General features: G+C 42.3%; 1 protein-coding gene across 5 annotated transcripts in view; it reads left to right on the top strand.

The window, feature by feature from the left end:
* Positions 1 to 23,493, top strand: part of INPP5E (inositol polyphosphate-5-phosphatase E) — a 303,275-nt gene that overhangs the window by 278,405 nt on the left and 1,377 nt on the right. Inside the window, exon 11 of one of the 5 annotated variants that reach the window (XM_085613085.1) lies at positions 21,174 to 21,273. The exons of 3 other annotated variants lie outside the window; for them this stretch is intronic. In XM_085613085.1, the coding sequence (XP_085469211.1) occupies positions 21,174 to 21,261 (88 nt within the window). In that variant the 3' untranslated portion in view covers positions 21,262 to 21,273. Of the gene's footprint in view, positions 1 to 2,575; positions 3,636 to 21,173; positions 21,274 to 23,493 lie in introns of those variants that run through there. One more of the 5 variants, XM_085613094.1, reaches the window with a different exon arrangement.

Raw genomic sequence — 23,493 nt, forward strand, 5'->3', positions numbered from 1 at the left:
CGCAATGCGCTGGATGTGAGGCCCGACACCTACCATTACGGAGTGGTCCAGAGACATGCTATACTGCAGTACGCAAACTGAGAACTATAGCGAACTACCCCCACCACGCAGCCGCCCCAAAACGTTTTGGGCACTATACAAGACATATCAAATGGTTAAGGAAAGTGTGACCACAGAACCTAATGCTATTATAGATGAGGTAGGGGAGGAGTGAGGGAAGGAGAATTTACTCATTTACTTGACATAGAGGAGGAACATAATGTTAGAATTCTGGCAAAGATTCGATCTGCGGGCACTGTGGGCGCTGGGGTCACATTGTATTGAGATGTTGATCCTTCAGAGTGAGTAACTGCCATGAAAAACATTACTGCAACAGGAGGTATTTGTTTTTTGCTGTGCATGACTAAAAGTGTGTGGAAGGTGCTAACTGCGAGGGATAATGCTGAGAATAAAGTGTACCTTGCTACATATTATAAAAAGACTAAAACCCTGGTGTCCTCCTTCAAAATTCCTGTCCTTTTTACCCAAGGTTGTGTCAGAATTACATAGTAACTAAACCATTTCTATGCCTGTCCTCTTTCACAATCCTTTGACAGCACCATAATGTTCCCTGTACTCTTTCAAGTCCCATTAGGGCATTGCCATATCCAAACTATCTCTCACCTGCTGCATAATGGCATGCATAACGTTGTGTTACCAGATAGCAGACTAGTTCCTCCTCTCAGGAGTACCAAGAGCTCATTCCACTAGAGGTAAGGTATCCACAACAACTTGCCTCAAGAATATACCGCTTGCCACTTGGAGGTCGAGGGATATGTTACGTTATGTTAATAAAATATATTGAGCACACAAATACCCGGAGGTGTCTTGGCGCTGAAGACTGTAAGTAAGCCTGTAACAGGAGTAACCTAATTCTGAAATAACCATGTTTTAAGACCCTTTCTAAAAGAGGCAAGTGAGCTCACACCTCTGATATCAATTAGAAGCGTATTCCATAATTTAGCCGTACATTAAGAAATGCTTCAGCCTCCCCAGCTGGAAGTGCGAATCCTCTGAACCATCATAAGTCTTGCGCCAGTGGAATGCAGCTGTCTGGCAGGATGGTACCAAGAGAAGAGGTTTTTAAGAAACACTGGTCCGATATTATTCAGGGCCTTATATGCTTAGCATAGTGATTTGAACTTGATACGATGTGCCACAGGACTCCAATGGAGTCTCCTAATTTCCTTAGAGACTGGCTCGTACTTAGGGATATTAAATAAGAGTCTTGTGGCTGCATTTTGTTCCATCTGATCCAGGGTCACAGGCTACTTCCACAAAGCATTACTGCCACCTGGAATCAGATACAAAGACCAATTATAAGATTGTTCAAGCTACTGTTGGTTAGCCACATAACATTCTCAGTAATGCTGTGTCATTTATATAGCTTCTGTTTCTTCTGTCCAAAAACCGCAGTGCAGGTTATCCCATTTGAATGTTTGACTATCAAAGAATGTCCTACAATGCAGAAGTAACAGTTGCTTAGTTTTAGTCCTGGTTCTGCATCTTAGGAATCTTCATTGAAGTTATAAACAACCCTCCCTTCTCCCTGACTTTTTCATGGTGGCCATATACTCTCTTGTGAACCTCAGAAATAGCTTATTTTGGGAGACAACTTCCAGTACAATGCATAATGGGTAGTGGAAGCTCCTGAAGCTTTAAAGGGGTAGGAGTCTCTTTTCACTATACTCCAGGATAAGCCTATCAGGCTGCACTTTTCCCTCATTTTTAGATAGGTTCTTAGAATTTTGTACCACACTTGCTGCAATGCAGTATTGAGATACCTTTTTCTGGAGTTTAGCAGTCTACATTTCGGAAACAATCTTGCTTAGGATTAGCTTCTGAAGTGTGCTAGTCATCAAGTACAGATATGGTTGGTTTGTGCCCTGTGTGTGTGTAAGATTCTGGACAAATATATGGAGATTAAGGGCCATATGTAGGTAAAAACCAAATTGCGAGTTCTTAATAGCGATTTTTACTGAATCACTATTAGGAACTCGCAAAATCCGATGTAGGGAAAAATCAATGCCATAGGTGTCACCCTGCGCTCCATCGACGAACTGAAGAAGTGCTGGTATGACCTCCGCAAACGTGCCAAGGAGAGGGTGGCTGACAGGCTCAAACAAGCCAATCAGACAGGTGGCGGAACATCCACTGCGCTAGTAGCAACACCCCTGGAAGAATTGGTGGAGTCCACCCGCCAGACGGAGAGCATCATTTGCATTGGAGACGCGGACAGCTCAGCCAGAGGAAACAGACCAGGTAAGAGGCATGCACAGCATGCTGTGCCTCCTCCCCAATCAGCAAGTATAAATCCCACTCCAGTCCATGCTTTGCTAACAACCAGCAATGCATCTTAGGAGATGTAGTCCTAATTAACACATAGCATACCAGTTAGTCCACTGCACCCAAGTGCATGTGACCCACATCAGTAAATAAGCAAGCTGGGGACTGTCAGTTTGAATGGCAAACATGTAATTTAATGAAACACAAATGCTGCAAGGCAAGTCAGTAAATGGACATTCTGTATCCACAGGCGAACCTGCACCACAGACTGCTGAGAGGGAGACACAAGAGGCACCTAGCGAACACAACACTCCGTATGAGGAGGCCCTGTCATCTGCAGATGTCACCCCACCACCACCACCGAGACGCAGGAGGTATACAGTGGGTAGCCTTCAGGAGATGGAGGGGTCAGAGGAGGAGAGCACGGGAGCCCCACAGCCCATGCAGGAAGAGGCAGAACAGACCCCAGAGACACAGTTACCCATGGAACGTTGCCACACATGTGCCCGACGACGCAGACCAAGGGCACACAGTCCAGATGCACAGGGTGAAGAATCCAGTGTATTTTCAGGTCTGGAAGGAAATCTGTTAAAGGTGCAGCGGCTGCAAGGCAAGACAATGCGGTCAATGCAACGCCAGATGGTGGCCATGAACAAACACATGAGGGACATGAAGGAGGGCATATATGTTCTGAACAACACCGTTGCTGAGGTCATGCGGGACATGTGCTGCAAAATGGATATTGAACGTGGGGCAAGGTGCAGGGAGAAACAGCGCATGGAAGGGTACACAAAGGCAGTGAACCGGCTATGCAATGCCACCTCTGTCCTTAGCAGACTCTCAGTGGCCATGCAGTTGGAGATGGCCCACTGCAGCCGTGATGTCGCTAGGGGGTTGGTCACTGTCACCACTGCGTTGGAAGAGCTGCAGACAACACACATCGCTGCCACAGGGTCTTGGGATGGGGGTGAAAGTGAGGCGGTAACAAGCCACAGCAGCATCACTCCACCAATAGCAGAGTCCAGGAGGCGCAGTGCAAGGCACAGTCCAGCCGCAGGACAGTCCTCTAGGGAGGGCAGTGTGCAGGGTGAGCAGGGCAGTGCTGTGCGTGGCCACAGGAAATGAAACCATGCTTCAGCTGACATTGAGAGATGGGTGAAGTAACCCATGTAACCAAATGATAAGAGATGACAATGAGCATGCAGTGTATAAATGCCATGCTGGGATTGTTGAGGCACTGAGAGGCCAATATGGTGCGGTGGTGTGCATTCCTATTGCCTGACATTAGGTCAATAAAACACCGTTACACAATTGCTATTACTCGCTTTGTCTCATTACTTACTCAGAAATAGTTGCGCGTGATCTCAGCCAGTCTGTGTCTCCCATCTGGCGCTGCTGCGACACCTGCTGCGCGGTGCAGTGGCTGTGAACATTCCTCATCATCATCATCATCATCATCCTCTGATTCAGTGAGTTCCACAGGTGTTCCCTTCTTTGTGGCCAGGTTATGTAGCATGGCACATTTTGCTATTATCTTGCAGCAGATGAGAGGGTGGTACTGCCGTGCACCCCCACTGTTGTGGAGTCAGCGGAACCTGCTTTTCAGGAGTCCAAATGTACGCTCCACCGCATTCCGCGTTGATTTATGAGCCACATTAAATCTCCTCTCACTTAGGGTAGATGAGTTGAGGTATGGATTCAGGATAAATGACTGCACCGCATATGCGCTATCACCTAAGTGATAAAAGAAAACACATCATTCACAGTCAGGTCAGCAACAGATACTTTCAAGGTATACATCAGGGTGTGTCACATTGATTTACCTAGCAGGTATCCTTCTCCAAATTCACCCCCAGCAAGACGTGTATAGGTCCCACTGTTCCTGAAGATGTAGGAGGCATGCGTGCTCCCTGGAAATTTTGCAACAATATCGGTGATGATGTGAGACTCATCACAAATGACCTGTCCTTTGATTGAATGTGTTGATTTGCGGTGACGATATATGTACTCAGTAGCAGAGGGGGGAGAGATTGGAATATGTGTCCCATCGATGCCCCCTATGACATGTGGGTACTGGGCCTTCTGATAGAAATCCGTCTTCGTCTTGCAATGACATAGAGGGCCGCCATTGTGTTCACGCAGATGCATTCGGGGGCTGTTTATATGCAGTGCACCTGGTTACCACCTGCTTTTAGTCAGTGTTAATTTTGCGACTTCATAATTGCGATTTTTCAAATAATCGCTATTTGCGATTTTATGTACATTGGTTTGCTACTTTATTTTGCGATTCCTTAATTAGCAACTCGCAAAATAGTGAGTCGGTGTGGCATATTCGCAAAATAAAGAATCGCTAACTGTTTTCCTTCATGTTTAGCGATTCTTTATTTTGTGAAACGGTTTTTCTGTCTCTACATTTAACATGGGTTATTTGCGATCACAAACATGGAAATTCTGCGAATTTCTGCGTTTGCGATAGCTATTTGTCTACCTACATCTGGCCCTAAGTGTTTTGGGTTGCACTCATGCAGCTGGGTATTATTCTAAAGTTTATGACTTCAATGAGGATTCTTCAATTAAGAATCAGGACTACAATTAAGTAACCATTTCTTACTGAGGATGCTTCCCATCCAGGAGGACAGACAGGAATGTGGAGATGGTTGTGAAGTCCTTGGTAGCCATGACTTTTTAAATCAAGAAAGAAATCTACTTATGTTTCCTATATTCTCTAGTCACTTTATAAGGTCTTTACAGGTCTTGAATTTCTTTATTATGTGTTGATAATTGCAAACCCAATGTAAGAATGTTTTCATAAGTACTTGGAGAAACATAACTTAGATTGCAATGTACATCTTGCCTTCTATATTATTAAATATATGCAGGAGGCACTACATGTTCTAGATATTATTATAATCTATATGTGTAGGCATCACCATATTCCAAGTAGTCACAGTTATAACATGTTCACAATTAATTTGATATCATCTGATTTCTGAAGTCACTTCAACGCCTTTCTCTGAATATTGCCTGAATTCTGAAGTCACCTCAGGGTCATTCTGAGTCAGAGAGGTTCAATTCAAATGAACGATCAGAGAATGTAGTTTGTATTTTCTAAAAATGTCCCCATAAATGTCTTGGTTGTGTTTTGGTATTAGATGTTTAAAATATGTTTCATTGGAATTGTAGCTTTATGAAAGGTCTTTTACCCCATCTCCTACCAAAAACCAAAAAAGCTTTCAAAGCAATCCCACACTTTTCCATCAAGAATACAAACTAATCTTTGAGAGCTTCTCCACTTAAACCCAACAGTGCAGCACTACAACAGCTATGCTTTGTAGAAAGTCAATTACATGTTCCCAATAGGAACTAACAATGGAGCAAGTCAGAATTGGCAAACAGGCTAATGATGTTAATACCAAACCTTATACACCCAGACCAAATGGGATTCACTACAATCAGGCCTACTAGAGTAAATCTGAGAAGAGTGCAACATTGGATAAACAGATGGGATGGGAGATACTAGGAGGAGGTGAATTTGTCCATTGACGCAGAGAAGGTGTTTGATTCTATCCAATGGAAATGCACTTTTTGCGTACTAGAGAAAGAAGATATAGGTCTGACATTACAAGCATTACATTCCTTTAAAGCCCAATTGCTAATGTAAGAATCTATGAAGCAACAGTGTGCTCTTTTTGTTTTTGTGTGTTTTTTTTTTTTAAAGGGGGAATGAGGCATGGCTGCCCCCTTTCAGCCTTCCCATTTGCCATTGCAGTGGAGCCCTTGGCCTGTTGGATATGACAGAACCCAAAAATACAGGGTTTCAAATGGTAAATGGAACGGGGGATACAATATCTCTATATGTCCTCTTCTACATGACACTGCCACATAAGACAAAACTGACCATACTAGAGGTTTTTGGGGAGTTGCACATAGGGTACAAAATAAATAGGCAAAAGACTGTAATAAATAAGAGCAGATGGTTTTCGAAATCTGGGATAGAAAATGATTATTATTTTCTAGGAATAGAAGGGTGTGTGTGTGTGTGTGTGTCTATATATTTATCAAACCAATACCCGTTCAGAGTTAGAGTACTGCATAAATTAAGCAAAGAGAACCAGAGAATTGCGGTTCTTTATACTTTTATTTCCCACTTCTGAGCAGCACCTTTAAAAGCTCATGGAATCTTGTATAACATCACAATCCAAAAAGAACTTTCAAAATCATAAATAACATGAGGCCACCATCTTCCTCCTCTTTTCGTTTGCCTCTTCAACTCTTCTTCAAACAACTCTTCTTATTAATCCAAACGAGAATTATCCAAAATTAATTCTCTACAAAAGGAAAAACATATAATAAATTAAACATTCTTCTTACCATACTAAACTTCACAACTAAACCACATAACAATTCTATTTTTATAACATAACTCATTTACACCCAGGGAAGGGTGGGAGGGATAATGCTAGCCTCCTTGTCTTTAATAAAATCCCGATTCTAAAATCAGAAAACCTATTAGAATCGCAATTTTATGTCAAGACAGGAGGCTAGCATTATGCATGTTTAAAGCTTTCTAAAACACATTTAGAAACATGTTCGACTGATTCAAAATAGAATCTTCTAAATGTAGAAACTGAAGACCAGTCAGCTGCCTTCATAATATCTTATAGTCTACCACCTAACATGCTTACCTTACTTGCCATTGCTCCACGTACTGAATGCGCAGTAAACTTACACATCCACACCAGCCTCCTTCATTGAACATTTAACCCATCTAGCAATTGTCGCATTAGAAACAGCCTTATACGGATTTACATAAGAAATCAACACTTGGTCTACTCCATCCCCCCTGTTCTCTAACATTCTTTCATATTCTTTTAAACATCTAACCACACACAAACTGGAACACTCATTAAACATTGGATAGAACACAGAACTTGACATAGTCTTTGTCCATTTACAAATATCGAACAATACACCATTTGGTTGAAAAAAATCTATGTGAAATTTCCAAAGCTTGTACATCAGAAACCCTCCTAAAAGAAATGAGACATAACAAAGTGGCTAACTTCCAAGATAACTGCCTATAATCCAAAAACGTATTACTAGGCCAGGCCATAAATAACTTAAGTACCAAATCAACATCCCACAAGGATTTATATTTTGATTCGGGTGGCCTTCTCACCCGAATCCCTTTCATGACTCTACAAACTAAAGGACTCCTACCAATAGTCGTACCATGACTTAAAGAATAACCAGCTGAAATTGATGATCTATAACAATTAACAGTCCTATAAGACATACCCTTTTCAAAAAGACCAGCCAAAAAAATGTGCTACCTGTACATCATCTGCTTCCAAGGGATCCAAATCCCTTTCCATGCACCAACAAAACCACACTTTCCACGATCCTCTATCCCTTCTTCTTGTTCCTGGTGCCCAAGATTCAAACAATAACTCCGCAGCCGTTCCCGAAAGATCTGTGTATGCTCTTGAACCCCTGATATATTCCAAACTAGAAGGTTGAGAGAGCCTGACTCCACCAAAGGATGTTCCTCCCCTTCCACGTTCTTCTAAAGACCTCTGAAAGCCCAAATTACAATAGGTTCTGTCACCGCTAACTCCATCACTGAAGAGAACCAAGCTTGACTCTTCCAAAAAAGAGTTACTAACACTAGCTGACATTTCTGCTTCCTTACCTGAACCAGAACTCTGTGAATCATTGAAAACGGTGGTAATGCATAACATTTCCACCTTCTCTAATCTTGTTGAAACGCATCCACTGCTATAGCACCTGGATCCAGTCTCCAACTCACATACCTTTCTAGTTGAGTTGTCAGTCGCGACGCAAACAGATCCACTTCCATTGGGCCCATTCTCTCCTTCAATTGAATAAAAACTTCTTCTCTCAGTTTCCAATCGCTGAAGTCTATCATATTCCTCAAATTCCAATCTGCCATTACATTCCATACACCTGGTAGATATTCCGCTTTTAACCCAATCTTGTGTTCTAAACAAAACTCCCATATTTCCTTCGCTAACTCTGCCAAATCTCTCGACCGAGTACCACCCAGTCTGTTTATATAAGATACAGCAGATACATTGTCCATCCTTAGAAGAACTGATCTTCCCACCAAACCTTTTTTGAAACTCTTCAAGGCAAACAAACCTGCCTACATCTCTAGCGAATTGATATGACTTTCCTTCTCCGAAAGAGACCAGACCCCACCAGTCTCTATCCCAAGACCAACTGCGCCCCAACCTAAGTTGCTTGTATCCATCTCCAAAACAAAATCTGGGCAAACACCAAAAATTGCCCTTCCATTCCATGCCTCCATGTTCTCTCTCCACAAAATCAATTCTTGTTTTATTTTCTTCACCTTTTTCTCCGGGAGACATAACTGACACAAAACTGTGTCTACCATGAATCCCAAAAATTCCACCTTCTTTACGGGTTCCATAACTGACTTCTCTAAGTTTATTAAAAAAAACAAATATTGCAAAAATTTCATATCAAACCTCAATTGTTCTTTTAGAACCACAAAATCCTGTTCATTATCACAATGTATTGTCTAAATATACAATCATCCTTATTCCCCTCTCTCTCAAAAAACCCACTACAGGCCTCATTAACTTAGTGAAACACCAAGGGGCAGAAGAAAGTCCAAAAGGAAGGCTTTTGAATTGATACAACTGACCCTTCCACCTGAACTGAAGAAATTTCTGACTCTCTTCTGCAATCGGAATAGTGAAGTAAGCATCCTTCAGATCTAACTTCATCAATCAATCTCCTTCCTGCAGAACATCTCTCAATAAATGAATTCCCTCCATTTTGAAATGTCGGTAAGTCACATATTGATTTAAACTTCTTAGATTTATTACAGGACTCCAACCTTTCCTTTTTTCTCTACTAGAAAAAGAGTACTTAAAAACCCTTTCCTTTCTTGCCTCACTTGAATAATTACATCTTTCACTAACATCATACGTACCTCGTTTTCCACTATTAACATTAACTCCTCCTGAAACCTTAACTCCATAGGTTCTTTTTCCTGATAAGGATCTGTTATGAATTCTACTCGAAAACCCTCTACAGTTTTTAGAACCCAAGCATCTTTTGACACCTCCTTCCATTTCTCTTTGAAATACTTTAATCTTCCCCCAACTTTTTTCGGGATAGAAAACATTCCAGTCTTCATACTCACCCTGGTTGTGATTCTGTGACTGACTTTGACCTCTTCCTCTATTTCCACGTGTCCTGCTTCTTCCTCTTTGTGGAAAGAAGTTGTAACTATTCTGTCCTCTTCCATAATTTCCTCCTTGGTTTTGATAATGGGCCCTGTAGTTTCCACGGCCGGTAGCTTGCCCTCTTCTACCGGCTCGACCATATAACCCACTTTTGTGGCTGAAAACTCTACGCATATTAAATTGTGCTCTATCTAGACTAGTGAAAGTATTCACAAATTTTGATAAAGACTTCACCATTCCATCTCCAAAAAGAAGACCTCTTGCTTCTTCACTTGACTCCTTATAAGCTAGATTTCCTAATCTTGGAGTTATCCTCATAAGGATAGTTTTCCTTCTTTCTGACAGGATGCCAGCATTCGCATTGCCTAAATAACAAATTGCTCTCTGGCACCTTCTACGCATTAAAGAAAGATCCAGATTGATATCCTTTAAATAGGCTTCCTCCATTGCATCAAATATTTTTGCCAAAGGCCCTAGGATATCAAGAACCTTATCCTGACACTGTTTCAATGAGCAGTCTAACCCCTTTCGTGGATCTTTTCCTATCTTGAAGAGATATGAAATTAATTCAGGGTCAATATTCAGAGTCATCGTGATATTTTCTTCCAGATTAGGTCTCGAGCATTCTGCTCTCATAATATTTCTTTCCTCTATTTCAAGAGGCTTGCGCAGCCTAGCTTTTATGTAATCCGCCACATGCTCAAGTGGCCACCAATCCTTCCCTCTTGGGTACCTTATCTCTTTCGGATTAAACATCACTCACCAAAAGGATCAACCACTTTATCCCTTACTTTCTCTCTAACGTTGATTTTGTTCTCCTCTCCTAATTCATCCCTGTATTCTATGTCTAAAATGTATTCATCGAAATCATCATCATCACTCTGAGCATCTCCCGTTGCATTTCCTCTCTTTCCAGTGTATAACTGGCCCTCTTGCGTACCGCTTAAGATACCTTTCTTTTTTGAGCCGCTTTGGACTCCACTCAGATCCTTTCTTTCTCCCAAATGTTTCTTTCTCGCTAAACATGTTCCTCCTGGACCTCTATCATTCTCTTCTTCAGATATTGAAAAATATTCTTCCTCATCATTATTCTTCCTTTTTCCTAAAGCCTGTTCCACTGTCTCCTGTATAGACTCTTTCATTTCTTTATTCATTATTTCCCTTATCATCTTCTCCTGTTCCTCATTTGTTTTCTCCATATTCTATTTAATTCTCCTCTAACTCCTCTCTTTTAAAAAGCCTTCCAAACTCTATTTTCCTTTAACAATTTCCTTTTATTTCTCTTCAAAATTTCCTCTCAATAGACCCTGAACTCTTTCACCGATCTCTCCCTCGACGCGATGTCTATACACTCGTTTCTATGGAAACCAGCCTCGAAGAGCTAATTCCCTCTGAAAACTATCCTCTCGTCTAAAACAAGCTCTACTCCCTATAAAATTCAACCTCACCGATATCCAATCAGCGTTCATGCCTCACGCCTGAACGCGTCATCACACATTTCCTCAGCTCTTTCCTCGAGCCCTCTTGCATTACCGTTAACCTTTCAAAGAAGACACTAAGCGCAAGCTTGCTTATTTTTCAAAATTACATAGCACTTCAGTTATAATGCGCCTGCGATTCCTTCGCTACGGCGCTCGTGCTCAAACGCATTTATTTACTGAAAATTTACTTATTCCTTTAATAACCAATAATTCTCTAATAAGCTCGCATTTTAAATAAACTTCATCGTAAACTCGTCCTCGCACTTGCACTCGCGCTCTCAATTTGACCCAAATATAAACCTTGAAAAATATGAATGTTTATAACAATCCCTAATTTAATTCTTTCCTTATTTGCTTTTATACTTCAATACTTGTATTCCTTTACCAAATAAATCATACTAACCATAATACTCCTCTTTTTCCCAAAATACTGAAATAGACAAATACAGACACAACTCAAATACATACCCATAAATTGGGTTTCCACATCATTCCTCAACATCCATCAATCTTATAAACTCTATATCAAATATTAAATTCCATAGAGAATACCTATCTGCTCAGAAGCAGCAAACAAAAGAGGAGGAAGATGGTGGCCTCATGTTATTTATGATTTTGAAAGTTCTTTTTTGATTGTGATGTTATATAAGATTCCATGAGCTTTTAAAGGTGCTGCTCAGAAGTGGGAAATAAAAGTATAATGCATAATGCTAGCCTCCTGTCTTGACATAAAATTGTGGGTTGTTCCCAAGTTTAGGTGGAGAGCAGCTCCTGTATAGAGCACCCTACAACACCAGCGACACTCTGAATTTGCTCACCACAAATGTCTGTTTTTCTAGAAAGAGTTTTGAGCAGAATCAGAGTGTCGCTGGTGTTATAGGGTGCTCTATACAGGTGCTGCTCTTCACTTAAACTTGGGAACTTATACTGGGTGCTCCCTTTTGTCTGGACAAAGCTAAGCCTCTCTAAAGAGCTATAACAATAGTGAAACACGTATCACGTGTCAAGGGTTGCTTTTATTGATTTCAGGTTGGCTTGGATGGTATTTTGCCAATCCAAAGCTGTAATACTGTTCCTGGAGTGATAAAAGGCTTTTGTCATTTTACAGCTCAGCTTGGATGGCACTGTGCTAATCCTATGCTTAAAGATTTTGGTGTAAAAATGGCAAAAGACTGTCACTGTCTAGCTTACGTGGATGGCATTTGCTAATCCTATGCTTAAAAACTTTTCTGGAAAAATAAACATTGAGGTGAGCAAATTCAGAGTGTCGCTGGTGTTGTAGGGTTCTCTGTATAGGAGCTGCTCTCCACCTAAACATGGGAACTACACAGAGTCTCTGCTTTTTTGCATATATATATATTTTTTAAATGTATTTATATACATCTATATGTTATTTGAAAACCTACCACAGCCAACCAAGGCAGTCGTTAAAGTCTGAAGACTAGCAATGGTGGGTATGGAGTAATACTAGAGTAGAGTCCAGAAAACTCCTTTTTGGACAGGTGAGTTGATGAGCAACTTAAACCACCTAAGAGGTTTCCAAAATAGGGACATCGTTGGCATATCAGAATTGGGAGACGTTCGCATGGAGTAAAAAAAACCTTTGAGCAAGTCTAAAATAATATGACCTACAATCCTCATAATACTAGAAATATATGCAACTCAAACATGCCCTAGAAACATTAGAGGAAGACTGGATGGAAGTACAGGAGGCGGACCCTCTAAAGAGAAGTTGGTTGGGGTAATCACTAGGAAAAGGAAAAATGCCCCAAATCTACAAACCTTTACAAATAACACACTAGAAATCTTCAATCAGTCATGAGAAAGATGGCAACGAGATTCAGGAGAAATGGAAGATGAAGCCTGGGAAGAAGCACTTTGACACCAACAAGAAGTAGCAATCAGATCTATCATTAGATTATTCCAATTCAAAATTCTGTATACAGCCACTACCACAGATGTGTACCCTCCAAAATATGTTTGGCCCCTGCGAACAATTGTGTTAAGTGTAGGACAGTGGAAGGCACTGGATACATGGTTAGTGGGAATGTAAAATGATTCAAGGTTTTTGGGAAAAGGTTGAAAGAGAAATATCAGGAGCAGTGGCGAAAGAAATAACACCAACACATTTAATACTGGGAATTGCAGGAGAATCATGCCTTACCACATATAAGACAATCTTTTGTGCATTTAGTATCATGCTTGCAAAGAAGGACATTCTGGAGTATCAGGTGGAGGCTCAAACCAATGCCAACAATAGACGAATGGAGATGAAGACGAAGGGATGATGGATAAATGTATCACAGTTGCAAAAGTAATATATGAGGGAAGAGGGTGCCAAGGAAAATGTCAGAAACTTTGGGGATTCTGGAGAATGCACATGGGACTGCTTGAGGGAGAGTGAAGGAGAAGAGAAGGTGGGTATTGGGAAAATAAAAATTGATACCACGTAAGTTGAACATGATCTATTCTTACTTTAAAAAAGATTTGCAGGATTGAGAGACAGAATTATTTTCTTTATGGAACAGTCAAATTAGCTGTGATATAGAAATCTTAATTAATGAAGTAATGAAAACCAATAAAACAAATGTATTAAAAAAAGAAAAACAATAGGGCAAGTCATTCTAAGGGTAAGAAGCCTGCCATTGATTGACCACATCTATTACTTCCTGTAATTTACTTATGGGTCCAACTTATGTAGATACAAAGGAATGTGAGAAACCCTTGGCACAACTGGAATGGAAGATCTTTATGCCTTATGTACTAACCTCTTTTGTAGTTCCAAACAGTGTGATTTGCAAAATAAGTGTGCTTGCATCTGCAAAATAAGTTTTTACTATGTATTAATCCCGTTTTAGGATTCAGTAATCTTTTAGCAACTCCTAAAATGCAATTGCTAAAGGAATCCGATTTGTGATTTGGAACTGGTGCCACACCATGCACTTTAATGACAAATTCTAAGGGCCTGTAACATCCTGGAAGTGTAAGGGGTTGTTAACACTTTTCTGATTACAAATATATTATAAGATAGCTAAGGGGTTGGTGACTCTCTCCCAGCCTCTTAAATAAAATTCTCCTAGAGAGATGACAATAACCAACTTCTCCATCATTGATATTTATAAATTGTAGAATATCCCTCTACGTTTGAGGGATACTGAAACATTTTTAAATGTACATATTTTCACATTGAAATTAATTTGAATAAGCTACTATGCCCCTAGGAGGCATAATTTTCTGGCTGTTCTGCCAGTTAGCCAATTCAATCATTATGAAGTACGGTTTACTAAAAACGCTATCCTAGTACTGCTTTGTTTTAACAAAAAAGAGAGGTAAGCGGTCACTATGCTTAGAGTGCAGAATAGAACAAAACTGGTGTTGCCCCTTTGTAAACTCTAAATGTTGATGTATACTATTATGCACAACTAATAGTTTGTCAGACACAAGTATATTTTCCACTTATTAAGCAATGATCCCAGAACACCTCCCTTTTATCTGGCTTTTTTCAGAATGAAAACTCCGTTTATTTCACCTTGAGTCTTTGGACATTAGATGACTAAGTTGTTTTGCTAAAGTAAGACCAATTTTTCCCCTGTTTCTCTGGAAGTTTTTCTCTCCTCAGCTGGGTTTCCAGCGAGCATCCCTGTCCTCTTAGGCAGGAGTCTTCCATTTAAGATGACTACAATGTATGTGTGGTCTGATTTCTGGATTCTTGCACTGTTAAGGACTGTAACATCTGCCAGGAGATATCTTACATGATATAGATAAAGAGTGGTCCTAATGGCCCTTCTTAAATTGACAGCAAACGCTATGGACCCAAAATATATTGGGTCTGTTACTACACAGTTTGAACAAATACATTCTTATATGAGAGAGAAAACATATTTTTTCATACACAACCAGAGAGAGAACACAACAATATTTTTAAGGGACGAAATCACATTTATATTTTCTTTTTGAATAACAAACCAGTAATACATATAAATTCAAATGACATATCAATAAATGGTTGCTCTGAAAGGGTGCAGAGGTGCAGGGTGAATAAGAAAAAAGAAATTCTCGAGAGAAAACTTTTATCATCTTTGACATCGACACAGGCTGGTATAACCTTAAGATAATAAACCGGTGTACTGTGGCCTGTTTACACAACACTTTTTCCTTTTCTTCAGTGTCTGTGTGGAAGGATAGTGCTTGTACACTCGTGATGCACAATCCAAAAGGGAACTTATAAAATGTAATCCAGGTCACACATTAAATGCTGTCGACGTTTCAACCAGACTTGGGCATAGAGGGTAAATTTAGACCTCCGCATGCGGGTCCTCATCAGGACAATATGACATGTACAAGGGCAACCGTGTGTTGCGCCCAAAGGGTCAAAATTGGTCAGTCACCAACTTTCAATAATGAAAAGTCACCACAATGGTGTGGAATAGTTCATGTCACTTAGAAGATTCTTACAAAATAAATGTAATGTTTTTAGCGTACAGAGATGTCGCCAGATAATTGTAAGCATGATCCCCGCAGATGTAGAGGCGACCGATTCGCAGTGTTACTTGGCTGACCCAGCATCTGTTCAGAACGTGCTGGGCAAATCGGCATCTGTCTGGGTGCGCGAGAGAGACAGAAAAAAGAAGGGCTCCGTGCATGTCAATTGTGCACGTGGAGCTGATCTGATGTTTTTCACCTTAAACTCTTGGTCAGCCCATGGTTTGGTCTCATCAAGCGTAAGGTCTCCTCTTGTATTGCCCCTCACTTAGAGGACTGTGAAGCAGTGTTCCCTGTTTCCTTTAGGTTCCACATGTCCCTTGCAGGGTATGCAGATGTTTCCTGTCTCCTGTGGTTACTATCACAGTAGACTCACAAAAATATACCGTAGTGGAGAGGATATCAAAAGGTTAATTACAAAAGTGCACAGAACACACACCTTCAAAAATATTAGTTTTTAAAGACGAGAACCCTCACTCACCAAGATGGTGACATGCTTCATCATTGGGTCCCCTCTTGCACACAGTGTCCGCAAGGTACACTGTGTGGGCTTCTACTCTCCCTTAGGAGAGGAGCTGAGGTGTTTTGACACTCCAATGTGGATATGTGAATGGGGGGCAGAGTGCAAATAATATCAAATGTGATTTAAAACCATCTCTCTAAGGCGAAAAATGATTTATTGGCTCTCCCTTAGGGATGGATCTTAAAATAAGGAGTGTGACGATAGGGATAAGATATTTCCTATCTGACTAGGTCAGGTCAACATGTTTCTGCCAAACTGAGGTGAATTCATGGCATTCATCAGGACCATTGTCTTGTCACTCTGCTTCAAAATGATAAAAATAAAAACCATACTTATAATTCGTAGGTGTGGAGAGACCAACATCAGTTTGGTCTTCTTACATAAAGCAGATCAATACCTGCCAATACCTTTTATTGGTCCTTATGTTAAGCGGGTATCAAGTTACACCGCCAACTTCTCCCAAATGGAGCCGTACCCGTGCGTCTGGGGTGCCTTAAACATCTCTGGGTGTGAAAGTGCCATGTTCAAGGTCTCTGTCAGCCCCGAGTTTACCCTGTCCGGGATGGTCGTTTATCGCCCACCCGGCAGTGATGTAGCGTTTAGAAGTGCCTTCCCTGACACTGTTGGCCCTTTGGTCGCCGACTGTGCCAACTTCTCCATCTTGGGTGACCTAAACCTACATTTTGACACTCTCTCTGGCCTGACAGTGCGCTCCATCTCTGCTGACCTGGAGGCCTTTCAACTTCCCCAGGTGGTGTCCCAGCCTACTCATCTGGGGGGGCATATTTTGGATCCCCTGTTTTCTAATCTGGTGGGGATTCAAATTAAGTCTGTCTCTCCGATGGAATGGACGGACCACTTCTTGGTGTCCGTCCTTTGCCCGGTCTCGGCCACTCCTCTCATCTCTTCGGTCAGAAGGGTTCTGAAGAGGGCATGGAAAAAGCTTCGGCTAGAGGACTTACATCGTCTTCTATTAGAGGAGCCGCTGGGCCCTTTGACGGATGTGGAAAGGGGGTATGACCTCTTCTGTTCTTGGATAACTAGGGCCTTGGACTCTCTGGTACCTATTGTGTCAACTAAAATCAATTCCAGAGAGTCGAGTCCCTGGTACGATGACACTCTCCGGGCCCTAAAGGGAGCCTGTAGACGAGCAGAGAGGGCTTGGAGGAAAACCTATGGGGCTGAGCTAAAAGCTGCATACGCCAAGTCCGTTAAGCTCTACCATCGAGCTATCTGCCGAGCCCGTGCGGCTTTCTATGCCATCGAATTCCGGAACAGTCCGAATCCGTCTAAAGCTATCTTTAAGGCCGTAATAGATCTTACAGCAAAGCGGACTACCTCTACGACCGTAAGCTCCCTTTCCCACTGTGAATCCCTTGCATCTTACTTCTTGGGGAAGGTCCAAGCTATATATAGGACATTCCCTAGCATAGGGTCCACTGAGGAAAGTATAATTGGGGTTCATCACCAGACTATCTTGCTTGTTTTTCCCCCCCTCACCTTGGATGGTTTTGATAAACCAAATCTGGGTCCCCATCTGATCCAGTGAGGCCTACTCTCTTTCGAGATCAAGCTTTTATGGGGCGTACAGCTGTATGCTCCTTGGTCAACCTTTCCTTGGAAACGGGAATTGTTCCATCTAAGTGGAAACAAGCTGTGGTGTCCCCGATTATTAAAAAGCCCACCCTGGACCCTTCTAAGCCTGAGAGCTATCGCCCCATTTCGTTGTTGCCCTGGCCAGCCAAGATCACGGAGGCCCATGTGAACCTGGCCCTGTCTGAGCATCTGACTCGGACCAATGCCCTCGACCCCTCACAAAACGGATTCCGTGCTGGGCACAGTACGGAAACTGCGTTACTTATGATGGTGGAACATCTCCGGGCAATGTTGGATGCTGGTCAAACGGCGGCGCTTATTTTGTTAGATCTTAGCGCCGCCTTTGATACGGTAGATCACAGCATCCTCCTGCGTCGGCTCGAGGAGACTGGTATTGGCGGCCGGGTGTTGCAATGGTTCCGCTCCTTTTTAGATGACCGTTCCTTCTGTGTTGCCATCCCTCCCTTCAAGTCCAACTACCAACCACTGGCCATGGGGGTTCCGCAAGGATCCTCGCTGAGTCCCACGTTGTTCAATCTCTACGTGAGACCGCTGGCAGATGTCGCGAGGCAGTGGGGCCTTACCTTAGTCTCATATGCTGATGACACTCAGCTGGCGGTTACTCTCAGCGGGGATGCGGAGATTGAGGCCCCCAGGTTTCAGGCCGGACTGAAGGCGGTGGCTAGCTGGCTGACAGGCAACTGCCTTCAGCTTAATGCCAGTAAAACAGAGGTGATGGTCGTCGGGAAGGGTGTGGAGCTGTGGGGCGACCACTGGTGGCCTCTAGAGTTGGGACCCACTCCGATCCCGGTATCGGAAGTGAAAAATCTGGGGGTATGGCTGGATGCAGGCCTCTCCTTTGTTGGCCACACTAAAAAAACCGCGGCCTGTTGTTTCGGTCTTCTGAGGGGTTTGAGACCTGTTCTCAAGTTCTTTGATGCCCCGACCAGGCAACTGGTAATCCAGGCTACCATCATCTCTCCCCTGGATTACGCCAGTTCTCTCCTGGCTGGGGCTAATCAGTCTGAACTAACCCGTCTACAACGGGTTCAGAATGCTGCGGCAAGGGCGATTGTGGGCCTGCCCAGATTCTGCTCGGTGACAGATGTCCTTCGCTCCCTACACTGGCTTCCGGTCAGGAAGCGCATCCTCTTCAAGGTACTGTGTCTTGCTTTTAAAATCTTGCGAGGCACAGGTCCGGAGATCTTGTCGAGTTGTCTGTCGTTCTATGTTCCTGCCCGCAGCCTTCGCTCTCAGGGTCTGGCCCTTGCGGTGGTTCCCAGATTCAGGCTTAGCCGTATGGGAGGCCGCTCGTTCAGGGTTATGGCTGCGTCAGCATGGAACTCCTTGCCGGTTGAGATCCGCATGTTGGAGGACCTTTTGACCTTTCGGAGGGCTATAAAAACCTTCTTGTTTTAGCCCTCTTTTAGAATCCGTTTTTAGCTTGTGGTTATGTTACGTGCTTCCTTGTCTCTGCGCCAGGACGCTCCTTGGCTGGAGTATCTGTGCGCACAATAAATAACCGTAACATAACATAACATTACCTGGTTAGTAATCGCAAATGCAATGGATGGGGAGTTGGATAATTACTCTTGGGAATCACCAATTCAGAAGATGGAGTTTAGGGAGGAAGCCAGACATTTTAATTGGGGAAGCTGTCTGGTATTCAGTGAGTTCTTGTGGCGTTTGCTGCTTTGTTGCAAGTTCCAGTAAGAGAGCCCTTACTTCAACTGCTCAGGAAGAAACCTCTGCTAGGAAATGGGAATTCAGCATTAGGAATTTGGGCATTGGGACCACTTTGCAGGGTTTCTGAATCTTCTGCCACATTTAGTCTTCAGAGCACATACTTATCAACTGATCATCACAGTATCAAGCTAACACTGGTTAAATCATTTGGTAACAGTTAGGAGTATGTTCTTTTTGAGATTCTGTTCCAAAGTCTTGTCCCGCAGGACAGGAAGGAACGATGGTAGTGGGGTTCATCCACTGTTATCCGTCGTTCAGATGCTTGTGATGCTGTTATTTTGTTGGCTCAGGTGTCTTCTTTCATCATCTTCCTTCAAATCCCTTTCATTTCTAAAATGTTGGTGACAATCCACTGAGGATTAGTGTGGCTGTGGAGAAGTGTGGCTCAGGGGTTAGAGGCGGCAGACCCGGAAGCTGAAATCGGTCCTGGACCAGGGTTCAATTCCCCGCCTCGGCGGGTCTTGGGCTAAAAATTCCATGGACTCGATAATTCTCGCCCCGGTGCCTCCTCGACTCATGGATTCACACTCTGCGACTCTGGGCAATAGCTTGCTTAATCTCCACAACGGCCCCTCGCGGCGGGATGCCTGACTTTCACCTTGTGGATACCCTGCTATCTCACAGGGGAATACCAGGACGGGTTCCCTAAGCAAGCGCCGGGAAACCCACTGCGGGTAGCTGTGCGCTATATAAGCTCAACTACATTTACATTTACATTACAGTGTAGTTGCTGCCTCACCCTGCCACCCTTTCATGTTACAGAGAGTGCTTGATTGGTTTTGCATAAGGGGCTTTGCATAAGGGATAGGTTGAAATGGTGGAGCTCCAGAGGAAAATGTGTTCATGGAAGATTTCTCTCAACAGTCGGCTATCCAGTGGTATTCTCACACTCTAGAAATTCATAGCTGACAATGGAATAGCTTTTCTGGGTCTTGCTGTATAAATGGGTTTCACACAACATCCTCCACCCCATTCAGGAATATACTTTTGTTTGACATCTTGTTTTCAGTATTCGATTCTTTGAAGCATTAGTAAAATGTTCAGAGAGTGAAGCTCCTCTTTGGGATGCTTTGCTTCGCTCCTGCTTCTCAGTGTTGTGAATAGGATTTGTTAGTTGACTTTACTGATCCTGCTTGGATTTGGCTGGTTATGTGGACATTTTGATGATTTCACATTTGAGTTGTTTGTGGAATGTTATCTTACATTTCAGTCTACAAACGGATTAGTCCTTGTGGTCATCTCTTTTAGATAAGGAAATCTGGGAAGTAGAATCCTGGTCAGGTCATTAAACGTATATATTTCCACAAGATGGTGCGTTGTTTAGTTGTGGCCTGATGTGTGTCCCAACGTGTGTTTCCCTATCCACATTCTCTTTAAAGCTATTTTTATCTGGTTCTAAAAAGGTGCTGCTACATTCTATCGACATGCAGTTGGTGCACCAATAGACAGATTCGGGCACTATGGCTCTCGCTTTCAAAAGAAGATTCATTGATTGTGTGGGGTTCTACACCATCTGGCCATTCTGCTGGTAGACTTGGCTACCCATTTATCCCTGGATCACAGTGAGGGGTTCCTTGCTACATCAATTGTCCATTACTCAACTTTACCTGTGTTGACTTTCAAAACAGAATCCAGAGGTTTCTATCGGGGATATTTACAATGTTATCATATTGGCTAATCCACACACATTTGGTAAGCAAGGTGGGAAGGGCCTACATACGTAACGAGGTATCTTACTTACTCCGAGTCTAATAATTCCCCTTCACATTCCCTTTTCCCCAGATCTGAATCCATATATCTGACCACAGGCTTCTGCTTGGTACTTATGGGATGTGATAAAGGAGACGAGAGATTTGAATTCGGAGAATAGAGAAAAGTTGAGGTACTTCTGCAACCCGGTACAATTAGCATTGTAAATATTTTGTTAGCTAAAAGTGAACAAATGTATTAGCGTTGGAAGCAAGCATGTCTCTTTCCAGGGGACAGCTTTACCAATTGTAATGCGTTCTGTGAACAGACAGACATTGACTTAGTATAATGAGGATATTACTATGGTCTTTAGATCTTTATCGTCAGTATCATTTCAGACCCGATGGGCATCCACCTTTTAGTGCACGCTTTGAAAATTCTTAAGGCTTTGAATTAACGTGTAGAATATCTGCTTTGCTTGCTTTCTTTCAGTGAAGACTAAAACCTGAGAGAAACCTAGTGGCATGTAGCATTCTATTACCTGAATTTTGAGCATCAATTTGGCAGGCATGCTATTGTTTTCAGTCTGGTACAATTTGTTTTTGATAGGTTAGTTTAACACGTTTATTGGCTATTAATCAGATTTCTATTCATCTACTGCACTAACATAACTAGAGTTTTCCCATGTTATGATTGTCCTTTGTTGCACTTCAAGGACTCGATGTACAGCTTATGTTTAGAACGACTGCTGGGTGAATAAATAAGTCCCATTTAGATTCGTTGTACGTACGTTTTATTCCATATTGCTAGTTTTAAAACTCGGCATGGAGCTAGCTCTTGTTGAAAAACGTTGGACACCACAGATTTATAAGGTACATTTCTGCAACAACCAAACTCGATTACATAGTAGTCTGACAGCAAGCTGTCGTGTCCTCTAGCTAAAGGTCACAAATACAAAAAGAAAATTAATCAACTTTATTTTTTTTTTTAAATAAATGGTCTCGCACATTTTTTGTAAAACCACAGACAGACAAAAATAAAAGGAAGCCTTTCAACACTTAAGCAGCAAAGATGGCTGCAGTCACTTTACCGACCTCCTTGTACTCCTTTCTAATCTGCATCATTGAATATAGTAATTCGACTCTCGCCAAAACACAGGCAATAAAAAGCAGGAGGGAACAGACGAAAAGAAACAGCAGCAATGCTTGTAGAGATGGAACATATACCACATCAACCTGCTGCATCTCAGGGTAGTTCATCTAGTCATGACAACTTCTATCCATTGTTCGAGCTCATCAAAGTCTTGGTCAGACAGACCATACCACCACTGTATTATCTGAGCAAACAGGTGCCACATGTCTGGGGCCAGTGTTTCAAAAGGTGAGCATAGCTAGATTCAGCAGCAAGAGGGACACAAGAATAAAGGATACATATTGACAAGTATTAGAGCTTTACATCCCCATCTACCTTTTGCACTCAGCCCAAAACAGTAACACCTGTTGTCCTGCCATTTTCCTCTTTCCTCCTACATCTTTAGCCTCCAAGAAACAATATTCCAAGGCATCCGTCCACTCGCCCCCTTGGCTACCCTGCCAGAATAAAATGAAGATATTGCGGAGCTGCTACTGTGTGTGCTGCTGCTCTGCTATCTCTCTTTCATCTCAGAAGCGGCGTCAGAGCATGGCAGTTTTCAGGGTGAATTATTTGCTTCAATTTGCGCTCCTATATTGTCCCTGCTCTCACATATATAAGAGAACGAGGAAAACACATGCAAGCACCTTCCTCGGGAAGAGCAGCTGCAAGCGATGGTCTATTCTCAACTCTGCTCTTGTTCATTCTGCAGATGTAAAAAGGTCGGGCCAGAAACTGAGGAGGCATTGGACTCTTCCTGCGTCTTGAAAACAGAGGAGTGGCAATCCCTGTCAAACACTGTGACGTCACAGCCATGGAAAAGGGCTTCAGATTTTGCTGCTCCATCCTTAAGACACATAGGAGCCCATTAAAAAATTATTGTCTATAGATGGATATCTGCAAATAATAGTTATCTGTGTTGTCCTACTGCAACCTGAGGTCTATGGAGATTCGAGAGAGGCATGAGAATGCAGATGTCACTGCCAGCTGCCATTTTGCAATCTTACTCTGGTCTCTGGAGGTCTGAGCGAGGTTTGTTCACACCAATAGCTCTCTAGCAGAGCCATATATAAAAATCATTTTTACCTAGGTTTGTTAGCTCTTGACAAATTGATAACACGTTGAATGGACTAAATACCCATTGGCACTCTAATGGACTGTTTTTACACACAATTATTTTGTATTTTTTCGGCATAGAATCTCATTTAATAAGCATGCAATACACCTACATTCTGGTTGCAGGAAAGAATACTGAATGAATTCAGAGCGTTCTCATTTTTAA

This window comes from Triturus cristatus, chromosome 1_2, assembly GCF_964204655.1.
Source record: "Triturus cristatus chromosome 1_2, aTriCri1.1, whole genome shotgun sequence".
NCBI lineage: Eukaryota > Metazoa > Chordata > Amphibia > Caudata > Salamandridae > Triturus > Triturus cristatus.